Raw genomic sequence first — 19,322 nt, 5'->3', positions numbered from 1 at the left:
GTTGGTGCCCTTCATGTTCATGTCTCGCGCGGTCGTATGGGCTCCATTATATTCCGTCAGTGTCATTTTAGTAATACATTTTGTACCGTCGTCCACCAGTGGGCTGAATTCATCCCGAACATCCCGAATTGTTTCTTATTTGAAGACCATAAAATAGTCTTGTATTTAGTTTAAAGTTTGAGAAAAATACTAGTAATCATGTTTTAAGTAAAAAACAATAAATTTACATTAAAATTATTAAAAGAAATAGGAAAGTAAAATTATTAAAAGAAATAGAAAAATGGATGTATCCATATCATATTTTTCACACATCAGCTCTGCTAACTGCGCAATCAAATAGACACATGCCATGTTATGACATCAAATACCCCAGCCGTTTGACCACCGGGTCGAATCGCCAGTTTTGTCATAGAATACCCGCAATCTGGAATCAATCAACCGTTTCAATGAACAATACTTATCAATAAATCCAGCACGCACTGTTCATTCACGACTTTCACTCACAGACAACACATGTCAAAAAAATCTAACAATCCACAGACATGAAGTTAGATACCCGAATTTTCGAGGATTCAGGCAATTTTACATTTGGTTCGGATGAAGATTCTAATTCACTGGACCATTACCCGTTTTCCATCGCTGCACTCTTAAAGGTATTTGCATTAAATGTTATTTTATTATTGATTTTCTGGTTTCTATTATTACCTGTTCTATAGAGAGGAAGTTCTTCATTAGATCACCTGTCCTCATTAATTATTAATTATGTCAATACACAAAGGCTTCATTACAGATGAATTTTACGCGAGAGTAAATTTTCAATTTAAAACTGAATAAAAATAAAAGATTTTTTATGAATTTGTCCTGCCATTTTCGAGTTATTTTATATCTTTTCCAAAATTATAGGTTGAAACTGTAAATATATATATCTAGGATAAGAATATACCTAAATTATTTCATTTCTTTATTAATGTTTTAGTTTATAAAAAATATATTTTATTTATTGATATGATATTAAACGAAAATAAAAAAAATTGAGATTTTTTTTTTCTTTAAAGCGTCCTTTTATTTTCAAATTGGAAATATCATTATATATTCATTATTATGATAAATAATGCTAATGGGAAATAATTTATAGAAATTTTATTACCGACATAATCGTTTTATGTGGTATCTTTGATACTTTGGATTTTATTGTGAGGAAAGCCAGACGTTTCTGAATAAAATTCCTTAGAAACACAACACACGCACATATCATATACACACACGGCGCGTGCAGAGAACAGCGTATCCAGATGCAGAGCAAATGTTCTGGTGTTACGTCACAAATACTACATCAGTAAATATTTACACGAATATTGAATAGATGCTTTAGGGAAACGGAACCAGATAAGCGGCTTCCAGTAGAGTATTGAAATGTGTGAATTGTGTCTTTAGATTATAGCCATATTTTGATATTTGGTAATTCAAAACCGCCAAAAACCATGGTAAGGTTACATGTTGCATGTTTTGTTGTGTAAAATAATTATAACATATTTCATTATAGTGTTTTTAAAAATTGTTTAACATTTGAAGTAAAAACTTCTTTGTTGACAATTTTCTTTGTTTACTGATAATAATTGGAATCAGACACTCTTGGAGTATAAATCGATTCCACACGTGTATCTTTATACAGAACACAAATCCATCATTAAATCAATATGGCAGCTTTAGAATAGAGTAGTTATGGTCAGACTATTCAAATAAATCATTTCTAGTGTATGAACCAGACCGTATTCTGAGAAAACACTCAATACAAGGATATAGTAAAAAAGATAAGACTTGATACAAGTTTTATAAGTCATTTAAAATTTAAACTATTTTTTAATCTTGACTGGGTATAGTAACCTATAGATGTAATGATGGGCCCACCAAGAGAATTTAACATGACAACAACATCAATAATTGACTATTGCTTGCTTAACGTCCAGTGTCATTCCATCAATTATTCAAACAGATTAATGCATTAACGGTAAAGTAAGACAAATTTAGACAAGATCGAGCGATTAAATTTCAAATTTGAAAAGAACTGATTTTATCAGGATTGATGAATCGAAATGATGAGTATGATCATTACTAAAGTTCTGATTCTATTATATTTGAATATATATATGAGACAGCAACCCAAGTTTTTTTCTTTCTAGTATTAATTATCACAGAACGGGGAGATTAACCATACCACTTTTTTCGTTCACACAAGGTGAATATTTATGTACACATGCTGAAAGAGGTTTTGGGTGAATGGGTTGCTACAAAGGTGACTGCACGCCGTTTAGCATTTTAAAAAACTTGTGTTTTAAGTACAGATTAATTGACCTGATGCAGAATGTTTTATACGTTGCTATCGGACAAAAATATTAAACCGAGAACACATGAAACAATGAAAGTAGAACATGCAAAATGGAATCAAGCGTAAGACAGCAAATACGATAGAAGGATTCTGGATGGGGGATCCTTCATTTCTGTAGTCTTTAATTTTTGCTCATTATTCTCTATTCTTTATTTTTTGGTCCATTTTCTCTATTGTTTATATTTTTTGCCCATTATTCTCTATTATTACATTGGTAGCAATGAATTACATTGATTTCCCAGTCAAATAAAAACCGATAATTTCACATGTGAAATAAACGTGGTTATTTCACTCTCTGACGTCATACAACAATAGGCGTTGTCAAGACGTCGATAACGTCGGATCAAAACAAATTGTGAATGCGTAGAAAAAAGATATAGTTCCTTACATTTTCTACATAATTTCATTAAAAAAAAACATTTGCCAATGTAATAAAAAGAATAACTAATCGAAGAATTCAAATATCGAAAAATATTCAACTCGTGATCGAACAACACTGATAATTAACTCATGCGCTACGCGCATTCGTGAATTAATGTGTTGTTCGGTCACTCGTTGAATATTTTTCTCTATTTGAATTCTTCGATTAGTTATTCTATAATTATCTTTTTTCGAGGAAAAGTATTAATTCGTCACACACAATTTTTACCCACTTGGCAAAACCAAAAACATTTTAAAAAGGGCTGGTATTTCCATTCGATTTTAAAAATCTATATTTTTTAAATTGATATATTTATTATTTCGCAGACTGAAAAGGATATATGCTATGGTTGTGGAGATTTGATAACTGACCGACACCTACTGAAGGTCAATGACCGTTACTGGCATATCCACTGCCTTAGATGTTCTCTTTGTCAGACGGCACTAGATCGGGATTCCTCATGTTACATTAAAGATGGCAGTGTCTTCTGTAAAAATGAGTAAGTTTACTGGCATTTGTATTGAAGTTTGCACATTTGTACTTCGTCAGTTGTAGCAATGAAGGTGTACTTGAACAGTTACTGATTTTATGGAGCAGTGAAGGTGTCCTTGGATATTTAATTACATTAATTTACTTCGAATTTGTGTGCATATAAAATAAATGACACTTATAATATCAAAAGATTGTACATATTGATTGATAGATTGTTGTTTGCTTATTATTCTAGGTTGTATACAGCTCATATGTGCATGTAGGATAAAAGATATTTTTGTAATATATTATTTCTAACTTTTGATAATTCAGAAATATAAGAAGAACACATATTATTTGTATAGATCAACTGTTAAATTAGTTTTGATTTTGCACTATTATAATAGTTTTACAATTTGATTAAAATTTTGAATATATTGTCTCAATTGTTAAATTTCACAAGTACATGTATTAACTTTTGTGACTCTCTATTCTGGCCAAAGGAGTAGAGCCAGTAATCTCAATAAACAGCCCTTCAAAGGCAAATTTTTTTAACTTCAATTGTTTGAGTAAATTTAATGTGTATGTATTGCTAAAAGTAGTATTTTTGAAAGTATCATAAGAAAATTTGTATATCTGCTCCATATATTACAAATATATTAGCCTGATATAGGAATAGATTTCATTTTAAGTCAATTTTTTTTAGAAATTTGTCATCTATTTCGACTTTATTTCATGATTTCATATGTTGCGCCACTGTCGCCCTTTGAAAATTTGGTTGAAAAGTAAAGAATATGGTATATAAAGAATATTTCAGCAAAAATATTTGTGGGCGAGAGGTTGCGCCACTGTCAATTTTTCAGAAAACTGTTGTAAATTATGCAAAAATATGGTTCATGAAATTCACCTACATTTATGATCACTAATTACACAATTGGTAAAAATTTTCATTCATTGAAACAATTTGACATAATCAAGTCATTTAACATATATTTTCATCAACTTATCCCAATAGTATTGCTTTTAAAATTTTCCAGTTCTTTAGGGTCAAAATTATGAGTTGGTGAACCAACTCCTTTGCAAGAGTTTACAAATTTTGACTTTTTACATGTATTTTTCCAAAAAATTGTCCAACATGAATCCTTGCAAGAATTTTGTTAATGATATTGTGGATTGTTTTTACAGAGAATTCAACAGAACCGATTGTGCTAATTGTGGTAAAACCATTCGTGGAGAAGACTGGGTAAGGAAAGCCAGAGATTTGATATATCACGTGGCTTGTTTTTATTGTGAAACATGTGACAAACCATTATCTACGGGGGAACAGTTTGGACTTCTCGGCAAACGACTTCTGTGTAAAAGACATTTTATTGAAAGTATGGATGGGAATAGCTCAGATGGTAAGTTTTTTGAAATTATAGGTGGAAGTAGCTCTGATAATAAGTTATAATGAAAGTATGGAAAGAAATAGCTCAGACAGTTTATTGATAGCAGGGTTTTTTTTCAGAGATATTTAAATTAGTCCTTTTTTATTGGTATTTTGGAAGTGTTGCTGTCATACACCCCACATCTCTTTTTATTGATATGATTACACCAGAATCAGGTAACATGAGAATCAAGGTTGATAATATTAGGTAATTCAGCATGGTTTTGAATTCTTTCTTATTGGGAATAACCCAAATGGGTCCTTATATCGCACTGTGAGGAATGCTAGAAAATGCTGTATTAATTCATATATATGACACAAAATTACAACACATGCTTGACAAACACAAAAATACAACACAAGCTTGACAAACATAAAATCAAGGAAGCTTTTATTGCTGTTCTTCATGTTAAAGTCATACAGTGAGGCCTTCCTACATGAGACAACATTACACACACTCTCATCAATGTAGGAGTGCATAATGGACTGTATCCAATTATTTATTCTTTAAAAAGTGATCAGTGGTGGATCCAGAAATTTTCATAAGGGGGGCCACTGACTGCCTAAGAGGGGGCCCCACTCCAGTCATGCTTCAGTGATTCCCTAAATAATCAACAAAATTTTTCCCATAAAAGGGGGGGGGCCCGGGCCCCCTGGAAACCCCTCTAAATCTGCCCCTGGTGATGACCGTGAGAAGTAAATTACAGATAGTCAATACAGATTTATATCCCATATTATAAAATAAATTCTTTGATACAAGTTTTTTTACCATCTGGTATTAATTTGGGTATAAAATTCCACAAATTCAATAAATGTTTCAACAATTAATTGCAGATTTGGGTGTATGTGCTTTCATCTGATATATTCACTACAAGGGTATCTATTCACCCTAAAGTTTACTTATACATTTATACTAAGGGAATTGGCACATCAACATGATCAATTTGCATTATCTTTTGGACTGCATAGAGGTCTGTTTGACCAAGAATAGTATACAAGTACAAACTGTTGGTTTACTGTCTAAATATATAATTGGTTACAATAATGTCCTGCATATAACCAGTTTACGTCTTTGGCAACATCGTCAATGAAAAAGAATTAAACAAATTGTTTTTTGTTTTTTTTGTGAAATTACAATATTTAGAGCCATATACAATAATATAGATTTCAATCAAACGATACTACAAACACTCTTAATGAGGCCAATATTTGACTGTGTCAGCTTTTGTGTAGAATCATAGTAAATATTTGAGTAAAATGACTAAACTGAATCAATGGATTAGCTTCCAAAGACTACAAAATGATTTTCTTTATAAGAATTCAACAATGGGCATTAAGTTAACTGTTTACTTTGTTTTGGGTTTAATCAGGACTTGTTTTTTTAGGAGCCAGTATACCAGAGACGATACATACAGATACCAGTAGTAACGATGGAACCTCAAAACCACGAGCCAAACGACCACGTACCTGTTTTACCGAGGACCAAATACAAATACTCCAGTCACACTTCATACTAGAAATAAACCCAGACTCACAAGCCATGGAGAAAATAGCTAATAAAGCTGGGATTCATAAACGTGTGGCACAAGTATGGTTCCAAAATGCACGAGCTAGACAGAAAAAAGAAAAGGGCAAGAAGAAAGCTCCTAAATTTGGTGAGTTTAATTTCCACCTCATATAATAAACAAATCAATCAACATGATCAATGGCGATTTGGGAATTGATACCTTAAAATCAGTATGTGATATTTTTTTTTAATTTTGAAACAGATCACCAAAGATAACAATTAGGTTTGCTCTTAGTAAACCATAGCAATGACATTTTCTGACAGAAAATCATTGGCAAATTTGATGAGGTCAGAATATTTATTTCCAACTTAAAGGCTACCAGATTATTTATTGTCACTCAGACCATGGCCAGAATATTTATTTTCCTTTTGTCCCTACCTCAGAATCAAGTGGTCATCCCCTAAACTAATTTAACTTTTATGGTACAGATCACTTTTTAGTAGGATACACATTGCAATGCTATGATTGGGATATCAAAATATAAAAGCATAAAAATCAGGGTGGATTGAGGGTGCTTGGAAAGGGTTATCCAAAATGGCAAGAAGTTTTGCCAAGCGTAGCGAGTCAAAATATTTTTAGACGATTTTAAGCAAAAAATATATATATTTTCTGGTTGAAAGAGTAAGCTCTCTATGGCCCTTGCATTTTGCCATTGCCTGTATTTCATAAACTATTGTATACTTGGTAAATTTGGTGAGCAGAGCTAGCCAAAAAAATTTTGAATAAATATTTTTGGTCCATTATATTTTTTTTATTAGTGAAAATTGGGGCCAGAATATTTATTTACAAAATCTGCTAGGCCCCCACAGTCAGAATCTAATGGTTGTCCCCTTAACCTTAGCTTTGACATTTGGTGAGGGAAAATCACTTAGTAACCTTAGTTTTGACATTTTGTGACAGAAAATCACTTAGTTAATCTTAGCTATGACAGAAAATCACTTAGTTAACTTTTGCTACGGTATGACATTTGGTGATTGAAAATATCTTAGTTAACCTTAGCTATGAAATTTGGTGATGGAAAATCACTAAATGACATATGGTGACAGAAAATCACTTTTCTCTGCAAACTTTGAAAACACCATATTTAATAAAATTGAGAATGGAAATGGGGAATGTGTCAAAGAGACAACAACCCGACCATAGATCAGACAACAGTTTATTTAGCTAGACTATAAATAAAAGGAGATAGTAGGTGTACATCAATGAGACAACAATCCAACATCACAAATAACCAAGACATAAGATGGCAAAACAATATCTGACTTTAACAATAGACGAGGAGGTGGACAGGGGGATACTCCCACCTCCCACTTTTAGAATCTTTTTTTCTCTCCCACCTCCTGCCCCCTTTCTCCCACACAGACAGGTGTTTATACAATCTAAAAGAGGTGAAAGGTACCAAGGGGAGATCCAAGTGTAGATAAACTAACAATGCCATGGCAAAAAAACAAAAGAAGACGAAAAGACTTAACAAGTTCACAAAACACTACATAGAAAAATAAAGATTTAGCTACACGAACCCGACCAAAAACTAGGGGTGATCTCAAGTTCTCCAGAACTGTTAGCAGATCCTGCTCCAGTAGTGACTCTTGTCATGTTACTCCTATATTAAAATATAATAGATAAGTTATATTAAGTGATTATGGATATCTTTATATCATCTAAGTCTTAAAAGAATGTCTATATATATGAGTTCTCGAAATCTTTTTCCCCTGGTGGTCCTTGAAGAAAATATGCTGGTCCTCACTATTATGTCTATTGCAAAATTTTGTATATTGTGTTCAATGGGTCTTTGGAAATTTTGGTGGTCAAAACCGTCAGACCACCAATTTCGAGAACTCTGTATATACATTTTTTTGGAAAAATGTATGAAACACGTTTATTTTTTTATGCCCCTGCCACTAGGCAAAGGGGGCATTAAGTTTTACTCTTGACTGTCCATCCTTCCGTCTGTCTTTCTGTCCATCCCAAAAGTATTTTTTACATATTATAAGCAAGCTTGAGTGGGGGCATTTGTGTCCTCAGACAAAATCTTCTCTTATTTATTCTTTTTTATCCAAAAATTCATCCAATGTTACACTATTCAGCTCTAAAATTTGGAGAGCAGAAACCTATTAACAAACCAAAAACTTTTTTATGAACTTTATTTTATTGTAATGTTTTATTAAATTTTGACCTTATTTTCAGTAAGACCACCATCATCCAGTAGTTCTGATGGAAGTGACAGCCAACAATCATACTCAGAGTAACAATATAGTGCCAAATTTTATGTGTGGTTTTAATTTTTATCTTGTACATATTGTCTGTCTATTTATTTTATTTGTCCAAATAAAGACAAAATGATTTTATGAAGAAATATGTGTATTTTACTTGTTGAGTTGTATTAATGTACTGAATTTGTCCCTGCTGAGTGTTTTTGTGTTCCTATCAATGTTTAAGTTACTCTGTTTTGTTTGTCACATGTACCAATTTTCTTAGTAATGAAAACTTTTACTTGAGAAATGATATGGACAAGTTATGAATGAAACTGGACAAGTTATGAATGAATCAGGTTATAATAGAATTGAGAATGGAAGTATGAATCTATTTAAGAATGAATCTAGATGATTAATGATTGAATTCAACACAGAGAACTGAGGCTGATATCTACACCAAAACCAAGTCTACATTCAACGCAGAGAACTGAGGCTGATATCTACACCAAACCAAGTCTACATCACTTCCCTCAATTATTTGCTACTTGACAAAGTAGGTCACTTGGAAGTATTCACTTGGCTTTGTCATATCTTTTATTATCAATAAATATTTTATAAAGCTTGGAAATTTCCTGATCATTTTAAAATTGACTGTGATTCATTCTTGGCACATTTTATTATTTCAAGTAAATGGTCATCCTGCTGGAAGCTGCACTGTGCAGGTTTTTTATGACATGGTCTAGATTTTCTAAGTGAGAGGTTTATGTACATATAAAACTGGTACAACTCCGTCACATTTCATACCTGTATCAACTGGATTATCTTGACCATGTTATTTTGTTCACATGTTTTTTCTAAAAAGAGATGAGTGTTGTTAGTTGATATGGTCTGTTGTGCTGTACAGTAATTGCAGCCATGATACCAAAATTGTTTTAACATTATTCAACCTTCTACAGATGATGATTGATTCTTCAAAATCTAGGGAAATATAGAACTCACTTCCAAAGACATGATCTATCTAATGTATAGACATTTTTGTTTAGGGGCCAGCTGAAGCCCGCCTCCGGGTGTGGGATTTTCTCGCAGTGTTGAAGACCCATTGGTGGCCTTGGGCTGTTTTCTGCTCTTTCGTCGGGTTGTTTTCTCTTTGACACATTCCCCATTTCCATTCTCAATTTTATAAGTCCATATTATGATCTTTCCTTTGATCTTTGGTTCAGTGAAGGGTCAACGTTGAAATTAGATACCAAAGTGGTTAAAACAGTAGCATACTAAACAACATACTTACAAAAGTCGTTCTCCTTTAAATGACCTTATAAATTATTTTAACGTAAATTTGCAAAAGGCCAAATAATATCCAATGTAAATGCAACTGCATACCAAATATCATTGAATTACTATACTTTTAGAAATTCTCCTTAAACATTATTAAACTGACAAAACTAGAAAAAAAAAAACGATTCTGGCATTGATTAGGCATTTTGAAAAAAAGTATATTTTATAGGCCAAGATATTTGGTTTGCTGTTAAATTATCAATGCATTTCAGTTTCATTGACTGTGCAACACATTCTCATTCATTATTCAGTGACAGGAATTTTTAAAAAAAGTTAAATAAAATTTAATGCACACAAGACTAAACACATGCTGTTGTTGGCTAGTCACAAAATTTAATAAAATTTGAACAAGACAAATATTTCAAAGTTACTTGAGCATTCCTATGATATAATTTCATATACAGCTAGTAGGATAGATGCTATTTCAACTTTACACCAAATATGAAAGTTCTGTCATAACCTTAAGTACAGATACTAAAAATTGACTATATTGGAAAATTGTATCAACTGGCGATGATGACGATTAAAGTGGCACCAATAGGTGATCTGTCTTGCTTCACAACAAAGTTTATGGTGTAGAACAATAAAGTGGATTCATATGGCGGGTGATGCATGCTTAACAGGAGACACTTCCCCGTTGACACACCTAGTCTTGCTCCTTTTGGAGTTCCCTGTTGACACACCCAGTCTCGCTCCTCTTGGAGTTCTTACAATTCGCCAAGTTTTTGTTGTTACCTTGATTTGTATCTTTTTAATTTAATAATGAGAGATTTGAACATAGGCCAACTACTGTTGCCTATATATACAATAGTTAATTGTAGAAGTCAGTTTGTTGACCTCTGTCTTTTGTTTTTCATGCGTTGTTAGATTGCTGTCTCCCAGATACACCCCACATCTTTTTATTCAAACAAAATTTTAAAACCTTTGGCTAAATAACAAAACATCCAAGAGCAAAGGACAAGAAATGACCATAAACTAATATTCAGTAACGAGTAAAGACCCATACTGTAAGGTAAGCTACAAAGGTTTCATAAAAACATAATGTTAAATTATTTTGGGAGTGTTGATACATGGTTTAGTTGCAGATCTAGTATTTTGATTTTTCATGTTCACAGTAAAGGGACTCGCATCCAGATTGATCTTGTTTCTTAGATGATTTTTTTTTCAGATCATGAACAAGACAGTCTTATTCAGGCATTTATTGAACCTTAGTCAACATCAAAGAATTCTGGTGTTGATAAAAAATTATCTCATTTATCACCCTTGCACTATTCAATTTCTCTAGATAACAATCACAGGGGCTGATGAAGAGTATTGTTAGCCCTCAAACTTGTGCCATCTTTCACTACTTTAGGTTATAAAGTAATACCATGGAGATTTGATAATATTGCCTGTAATATAACAATCAACTAAAAAACAAAAGCACAAGACTGATTGATTGATTTTGGTGTTTAATGCCACTTACAGCACTATTGGCTATTTGGTGGTGAACAGTTATTATTGGTGGAGGAAGCAGGAGTGCCTAGAGAGGACCACAAACCTCAGCAGGAAAACTGACAATCCTAGTCCATTAAGATTGGAGTTGCACGCACCTGCCACATGTGGGGTTCAAACTCACCTCAGCAGGAAAACTGACAATCCTAGTCCATTAAGATTGGAGTCTAACACACCTGCCACATGTGGGGTTCAAACTCACAACCTCAGCAGAAAAACTAACAATCCTAGTCCATTAAGATTGGAGTCTAACACACCTGCCACATGTGGGGTTCAAACTCACAACCTCAGCAGGAAAACTGACAATCCTAGTCCATTAAAATTGGAGTCTAATGCACCTGCTACATGTGGGGTTCAAACTCACAACCTCAGCAGGAAAACTGACAATCCTAGTCCATTAAGATTGGATTCTAACGCACCTGCTACATGTGGGGTTCAAACTCACAACCTCAGCAGGAAAACTGACAATCCTAGTCCATTAAGATTGGAGTCTAATGCACCTGCTTCATGTGGGGTTCAAACTCACAACCTCAGCAGGAAAACTGACAATCCTATTCCATTAAGATAGGAGTCTAATGCACCTGCTACATGTGGGGTTCAAACTCACAACCTCAGCAGGAAAACTGACAATCCTAGTCCATTAAGATTGGAGTCTAACGCACCTGCCACATGTGGGGTTCAAACTCACAACCTCTGTGTTAACAGGATAGTGATACAGTACTACTTTGACCACTCTGCCACCAAGGTCCCTCCAAAGCACAAGAAGATGGGATATTGACTTTGTGGTCTCATGGTAGTGTGCTTCTCTCCAGTCATACCAGACTTGTAAATTGATATTTGCTGCTTCTCCTCATGGCAAGTGGTGTTTAGGAGTAAGGTCAAAGACGGGTCAGCTCAGTCTATAGGCTAAGTAAGGTGATATGCCCTCCTGCGGACGTTACCTTGTGAAATAGCACCTCAAAATCCTTCTCAACTTGTTGTCTAGTACAAAGCAGGGTTCAAATTCATATCAACATGTTCTCATCCTAAATATGCATTTAACTTTCCACTAGATGTTAAATAGCCATTCATCATCATCATTATCACATCAGAAAGAAGAAATTAAACTATACAAGCCCATAGCATACAAAATGTTAATAATTCAACAGAGACTACCATGGACTTAATCTAAAATACTAAGGACCTTTCAACAATAGACAAATTAAGATGTTTTTTCGGTTTTTCGGTCATATGGAGTGGCCGATTCATTGGTGTATTCTGCACCCTTCCTTTTATTCGTGATGAACTAAATTTAATTTATTTGGAAACATGTTCTTCATTTGTTCCAATAGAAAGGACATACAGACATATATACCAAAAATTCTTATATTAGAATTTCAGGAGAAAAAAAAAAAAGAATGAACATTGGAGTGAAACAAAATTTTGTTCAAGTTATAGAAAGGGAACAAGAGCAGATTGATAACAAATGATATTTTAAATAGTTTTATTTTAACTTCTGCAGGTTGAACACAGCCTTATTAAATAATCATGATAAATAATAAAATGACAAAATGTGAACATGAAACATCTAGCAACGTTTACCTGCAGACACAACTACGTATTGTCACCACAATCTATATTGGTCTTTTCTATGGATAATCTACTTCACTGCCAAAGAATCCTGTATGGTTGGTATGGTTCAATTACAAATGCATAAAAAACTAGTAATTGGGAACCACCTTAAATAGGACAGCACCACCATTTTATTGGTGCTACACACTTGCAATAGTACCATGTTTGCAGAATATTAAAAGTAAACTGAACTTTAGACTTGTCAAGGTCAGCTTGATTTGACCTCACCATAAAAGAAACATGCTAGTTAAGGGATGGTTTGGGCACTTACTATAGGAGCTTGAATATATAATCAAATGAATTTAAAAACATAAAGATCATTCTATGGAGATTCAATATTGTTACCAGTGACATGACTATCAACTAAAAGGTCATTGTAATGGAGAACTAACATATATGATTCTTATACAATAAACACCTATCTTAAGGCAATTCAAATGAAACTAAGACAACTAATTTTAAGTCAATTAACACAAAATGAATTTAAATCTTGACCAAAAAAGATCAACTAATATAGATTGTGGTAAGATACATCTTACATAGTACACTTCTAGAGAGTATAGTGATTCACAAAACACATAAAAAATCATAAACTAATTTTAGTTGTATCATAGAATTAGTCCCCATGAAGTGGATATTGTAATAATACATTTTCTATAAAACATTGCAAATTGACCACATGAGTCAAAATTCTGTTTCTGAAAAACCAATAAAGAGTTAATTATAAATTTTGATACATGTTCTCTCAAATATTTTTATAATCGATTCAAAATTTTCTGTAGGAATTTTGTTTTAAATATGTTATTTCATCCTTGATATAAACTTGAACTAATCATGTGACCTATTCCATGGTACAGCCAAAACAGTTTATTAACTACACAACCATTTATCACAACATTTAATTCATCACATGACACATAAATAATATGACAACATACCACAAATAATGATTTGGAAAAGTAACCAACTACTGTTTGGTATTATAATATCTAATATTAACATTTATAACAAATTTGTCAACATAATTTACAAAATTCTCTCTGAATTTATCATACATTAAGGCATAATCACAATAAAAAAAAAAATAGAATTTTTTTTTTTTAAACAAGAATGTGGAATTGTCTCCCTTTCCACATTAGAAAAACTTTTTTCAAGTTTGTTTTTAAGAAAGCTGTTTTTCCCAAATATTTCATCAAAATTTGGTTTCAAAACAATGTCTTAACATGTAAGCAATATGCTCATTTCAGAAGTAATACATTCATTGAAAAATCTTCAAAAAGTAGCATTAATGAAAAAAAATTGAACAAGTTTCAAAATTCTTACATTTCAATAGCACTAACTGTAAACAAACGAATAATTTCTATGTACAAATAAATAAATAAACCAAAAAACATGACCAACAGACATATGTAAATACATAAACAATAAGAAACCAATTGCTTGAGTTAGGAAAATCAGAATCTTCATTTTTCTTCAAAAACTCAATTTCTTGCTTAAAATTTCTGAAAAGAAATTCTATCAAAAATCAGCTTTGATTTCAATACTCAAAGCATAAGTAAAGCTAGAGTAAAAAAAAATTGAGGCCACCACTTTAAATCACAAATGATCAATATAGATTTCTAGTGACATGGTATTAGAATTGCAATTACATGTATTTGTAATATCTAAATAATCTTAACATATATAAGGGGAGATAACCAAGAAGATTTTCATTATTGAATGAACAGTGAATTTGTCTTCTTTTAGTAAGAAACTTTTACACTGACCCTTTTCTTGTTTTCTTATTTTCAGGGGTCATTAATAGATTTATCACAAAACCAACATTTAAAAACGCCTGTACGTAAACTTTGTAATATTATATCTGAAATAGCATATCAATATATTTCTACATTTTCTTTTAATAACTCTTATTAATTTTTAAATTTTTTTTTCATGTGTTTATTCATAATAGAATAATTATTGCTTTGCATATGTTATATGACAAAAAAGATATATTATTTAATCAACCATTTATTGTTTATACTGCTCAAATATATAACAAGTTTGTTCGGAGTCGAATAGTTTCAGCATAATTTTCAATTCTTAGATTCCTAATTCAAACAGTTAGTTTAATATCTATACATATATTATTAATCTGTGAGATCTACATAATTATTAGTGGATTTCAATGATCCTATGCTAAAGTCTTCTGGATATTTATTCACTGAATTTTTAAGATTCTTTCACTAATCTTTATTTTGAAATTGATATTCTCAGTATCAAACACCAAGTTTCCACAAGAAACAACTCTCTTATTTCTATGAACACCAAAATATAATACATCATCTTAGTATCATACAATTTTTATTGATTATCTCCCTTGTCGTAACAAATATCCAGAAGATTTGAACATGTAATATCAGCTGAGATGTTCTTATTGTTCCCATCAATTATAATGATTAACTAAAATGTTTATTCCAGCTACCTATAATTATATCCAAAAGCAAACTTTCCTGACAATATAAAAATCATGGATGATGACAATATGTCATGAAGTGTTATACCTCTTCTGTATTAAATGAATGAATTTATAAAATGATCTGTAAATTGGACTTCTCTGTATATGTTCCAAGGCTGGTGGCAGTGATAAAACTAGCAAACTTTATCCTTGAACCAATAGATTCATGTATTAGTATCAGGTTTATCACAAGAAATTTTTACTTCTATGCAATTATAATGCCTCCAATCTTTCACTAACAATGATTATCAGTTCAGTTTTTTAATTACTCTTCAAAATAATAGAATGGTCTTTTGAACAACATGTCTCAATATATAATGTCCAGCCCTGGAACATAGTAAGAATATCCAAGGAATGTTTATTTGTATCTAGTACCAATGTATGTCTGTATCCCATTCTGTAAAAAGCTTTACTATTAAAAAATGTATTTATCAAGTCAAAATGGTTTTGTACAGTAGGATGGTAAAGCTATAATATCAAACATTTAATAAATTTGTAATAAATGCATGTACATTGTATTTGCTTACTTGCAAAATTGAATTGCATAATTATAACTAATATCATTTACGATAAATCAAGATCCAAACAATGTTTTATCTGCTTTTTCAATAAAGAGATTTTTACTATAGCTGAAAAGTTTATATTGGTTAGCCTAAAGCTATATCTAAACAATAAATATGGCAGGTACTGAATTTTCAATTCAAAATTCTCAAGTAACATTTAATTTGGACAAAAAATAAACATTGAAAGTTTCAAAGCAAAACATCTTTTCTGTCGTTTCTCTCTTCTCTCTCTCCCTCTTCGTCATTACACAGTAGATTCACGCATGCCTATAAATGAGGGAATTTTACTTTTTGGTAAATCACTATTTGACTTAGATTGAACATCCTCCCCCTTCGATTCTTTGACCTCATTTTGAGGAGAAAACTCAACGACACTGTCTAATGTATTACACTCTTGTGACATTGTAATTTCTCCTCCTTTGTCAGGAGAATGAGGCATAGAAATATCCTCTACTGTGCTTGAGTTAGAGAAGGTACAGTTATCTGATGCGTCATTCCCTTCAAGTATAGTATCACTTGCAACACTTGACTCCATTGATCTACTGGATTCCATTGACTTACAACTAGAGTCAAATTTCTCGTAATCCCAAACCAAAGAATTTACACCATTAGAATCAGTGGAGTGTGACATTTCAGAAATGTCCTCATGGTTAGTGTCTGGGGACATTACTCCATTTGATTTTTCAAAAATTGTTACGCTAATGGAGTCTTCAGATTGAGAAATGGTTGTTGAAGTGTCTTTATCACTAGAATCTGTTTTATCACTTGTAAAATAATCACTGTCTAAAGAGTTAGATAACTCGGGAGGGGCCACTGGTGAAGGCAGGGGTTGTGGCCCTTCAAATACATCAGCATCGTTACAAGAATGAGACATGCGATTGTTCCTCCCTGAGGTTTTTGTTCTTGGACTGTTTGGTAATGAGTCTGACCCTAAATGTGTCCGATACGTTGGACTACATCTACTTGGTGATGTTCTTTTTTCCTCATATAAATAAGATGCTGATTTACGTTTCCATTTTTTGTCCTGAGATTTTTCACCAACGTTTGACGAAAGAGATCGTCTGTATGCTGGACTTCTTAGTGGAGATTGCTCACTGACAACAGGTGACACTGTCTTACGTCTAAGCACAGGTGAACTAGTGTCACCAGGATTTTGTGATTCGCCGACCTTGAGGAGATTTTCCATGGAGCCTTCTGATTGGCTCATCCGCCACATTAATTCTTCATAATCCATAGAGAGCCTCTTGTTTACTTTAGATTCCTTATCAAATTTCTTCATCAGCATTTGACATTTATCATTCATTTGTCTGAAAATTAAACATCAAGATTAAAGCATTGATATTAATGTAGATTAATACAAAAACGTTTTCAATTTATCAAGCCTAACATGTATTACCCTGGTTAACATCTATGTCTATTGCAGCTCATTGGGCAAGTTTTATAGAATGAATAATGAGATAAGTTATACATATATATTTACTGCTTACCAAACTTTGATTTATACAAACAATATTGTCTTGTAGTTGTGCATGGTGTAAATTTTGTGTTGTGTAACAATTGTTGTCCAATAATGTAAACATACATTTTGAAGGTTTTTATTGGTGGTGTTTTATCTGTAATTGTCTCCTGGTATGTAAATATGCATATAATTTTCTGTTTGTATGGTAATGAAACAAATCCTTATAGATCCAATGTTTTCTTATTTCTGATGTATTAAACTCTCTTGATAGCCAAACTCAAATATAAATCACAATCCACAAAGTCCCAAATGGTGAGTTTTAAGTCAAAAGTAAATTGTAACAAGTCAAAATTTTATAAACTCACCATCAGTGAAATTGAGCATTATGGATATAAACCAACTCCCTAATAATGAAATGTTAGCATAAGTAATAAAGGGGGTATCTGTGTGTAAACCAAAACATAGTCCCAATAAATCATACTGGCTCAAAGCAGACAAAACTTTCAAATGAATAATATTTATTAATACAATAAACTCAATAACAAAATATTTTGGCCCTTGAGAAACACTCAGCATAATTAAGAATTTAGGAGTTCCTGCCGAGCAAGTCAAATAGCAACCTGTAGTGTGAGGAAGAACCTGCCTGCCCGACAATACGCCAGCCGGGAATGTGAAGCGAGGGGTCTCCACGAAGGGGATGAGACTAGGCGTCTCATCTGCAGCCAGGGTGTGCAAGGTCTGCATGGGGGATAGCCCATGTGGTGCTATTACAAGTAGTAAGTAGCAGGGTCTATCAATCTGGCGCTGGAATAAATTTGATAAAATTTGTCCCCGAAATGCTTGGGGATGAATGAAATTTTAGAAATGACCAGTGATAAAATTCCATCAAGGAAAACAAGTTATAAAATAAAAAAAAATATCACTGGTAAAAGCTGAGATGTTCCTCATGTCATGAACATTATTGAAGGTGTTTGGAAGGGGTTGGTGGGGGGTAAATTGAATTCTAGCACTGTAAAACTGTTAAGTTGAACTTAGTTTGACTGCTTTGAACCAAGAAACTGATTGCACAAGACCATGCATATGGCTTAACACACAGATTTTGGGTACATCAATCATCTAGTGGGTGGAGACTGAAACCACTGACCTTCAGTTTATATATACTAATTAGTGTGTAATTATTTTTATGAGACTGAAATTATTCTGCCTTTCATCACATACAGTGAATAATTGTAATATGTATCAGATTAAGAATAGATTAGTATGTCCCCTGGTGAGATTGCAGTGTAACTTCAAAGTGTCAATTGCCTGAGAAATTAATCTCAAGATGTAGCAAATGGTCTGTGTATGTTAATTAAATGTATCCAAGATGTCAGCATGTTTACTGGAAAGATTAATTATCAAAGTTGGCTGGAAATATTGTTTGAATAAACAATACTTATATTACATATAAGTAACCTATTTATACAAACAATATTGTCTTGTAGTTGTGCATGGTGTAAATTTTGTGTTGTGTAACAATTGTTGTCCAATAATGTAAACATACATTTTGAAGGTTTTTATTGGTGGTGTTTTATCTGTAATTGTCTCCTGGTATGTAAATATGCATATAATTTTCTGTTTGTATGGTAATGAAACAAATCCTTATAGATCCAATGTTTTCTTATTTCTGATGTATTAAACTCTCTTGATAGCCAAACTCAAATATAAATCACAATCCACAAAGTCCCAAATGGTGAGTTTTAAGTCAAAAGTAAATTGTAACAAGTCAAAATTTTATAAACTCACCATCAGTGAAATTGAGCATTATGGATATAAACCAACTCCCTAATAATGAAATGTTAGCATAAGTAATAAAGGGGGTATCTGTGTGTAAACCAAAACATAGTCCCAATAAAT

At 32.5% G+C, this 19,322-nt stretch overlaps 2 protein-coding genes across 9 annotated transcripts in view; one reads left to right on the top strand and one right to left on the bottom strand.

The window, feature by feature from the left end:
- The first annotated feature begins 475 nt into the window (after window positions 1-475).
- LOC127726263 (LIM/homeobox protein Awh-like) lies at window positions 476-8,628 on the top strand. 2 transcript variants are annotated; one of them, XM_052233577.1, is made up of 5 exons: window positions 476-653; window positions 3,134-3,306; window positions 4,464-4,678; window positions 6,090-6,359; window positions 8,460-8,628. In XM_052233577.1, exons 1-5 carry the CDS (start codon window positions 543-545, stop codon window positions 8,519-8,521), a joined length of 831 nt encoding a protein of 276 aa, XP_052089537.1. In that variant the 5' UTR covers window positions 476-542; the 3' UTR covers window positions 8,522-8,628. The 2 variants fall into 2 exon arrangements, with proteins under 2 accessions (XP_052089537.1, XP_052089538.1); XM_052233578.1 differs by lacking the exon at window positions 476-653 and adding an exon at window positions 1,223-1,484.
- Window positions 8,629-12,765: 4,137 nt separating this feature from the next.
- Window positions 12,766-19,322, bottom strand: part of LOC127726261 (CAP-Gly domain-containing linker protein 1-like) — a 92,396-nt gene continuing 85,839 nt past the window's right edge. For all 7 annotated transcript variants that reach the window (XM_052233569.1, XM_052233568.1, XM_052233566.1 and 4 more), the window contains one exon: window positions 12,766-17,274. In XM_052233569.1, coding sequence (XP_052089529.1) covers window positions 16,212-17,274 — 1,063 coding nt within the window. In that variant the 3' untranslated portion in view covers window positions 12,766-16,211. The remainder of the gene's footprint in view (window positions 17,275-19,322) is intronic.

The sequence above is a fragment of the Mytilus californianus genome, unplaced genomic scaffold (genome assembly GCF_021869535.1).
Source record: "Mytilus californianus isolate M0D057914Y unplaced genomic scaffold, xbMytCali1.0.p SCAF_17, whole genome shotgun sequence".
In the NCBI taxonomy this organism is placed as follows: domain Eukaryota; kingdom Metazoa; phylum Mollusca; class Bivalvia; order Mytilida; family Mytilidae; genus Mytilus; species Mytilus californianus.
This window is presented reverse-complemented; position numbering and strand designations above follow the sequence as displayed.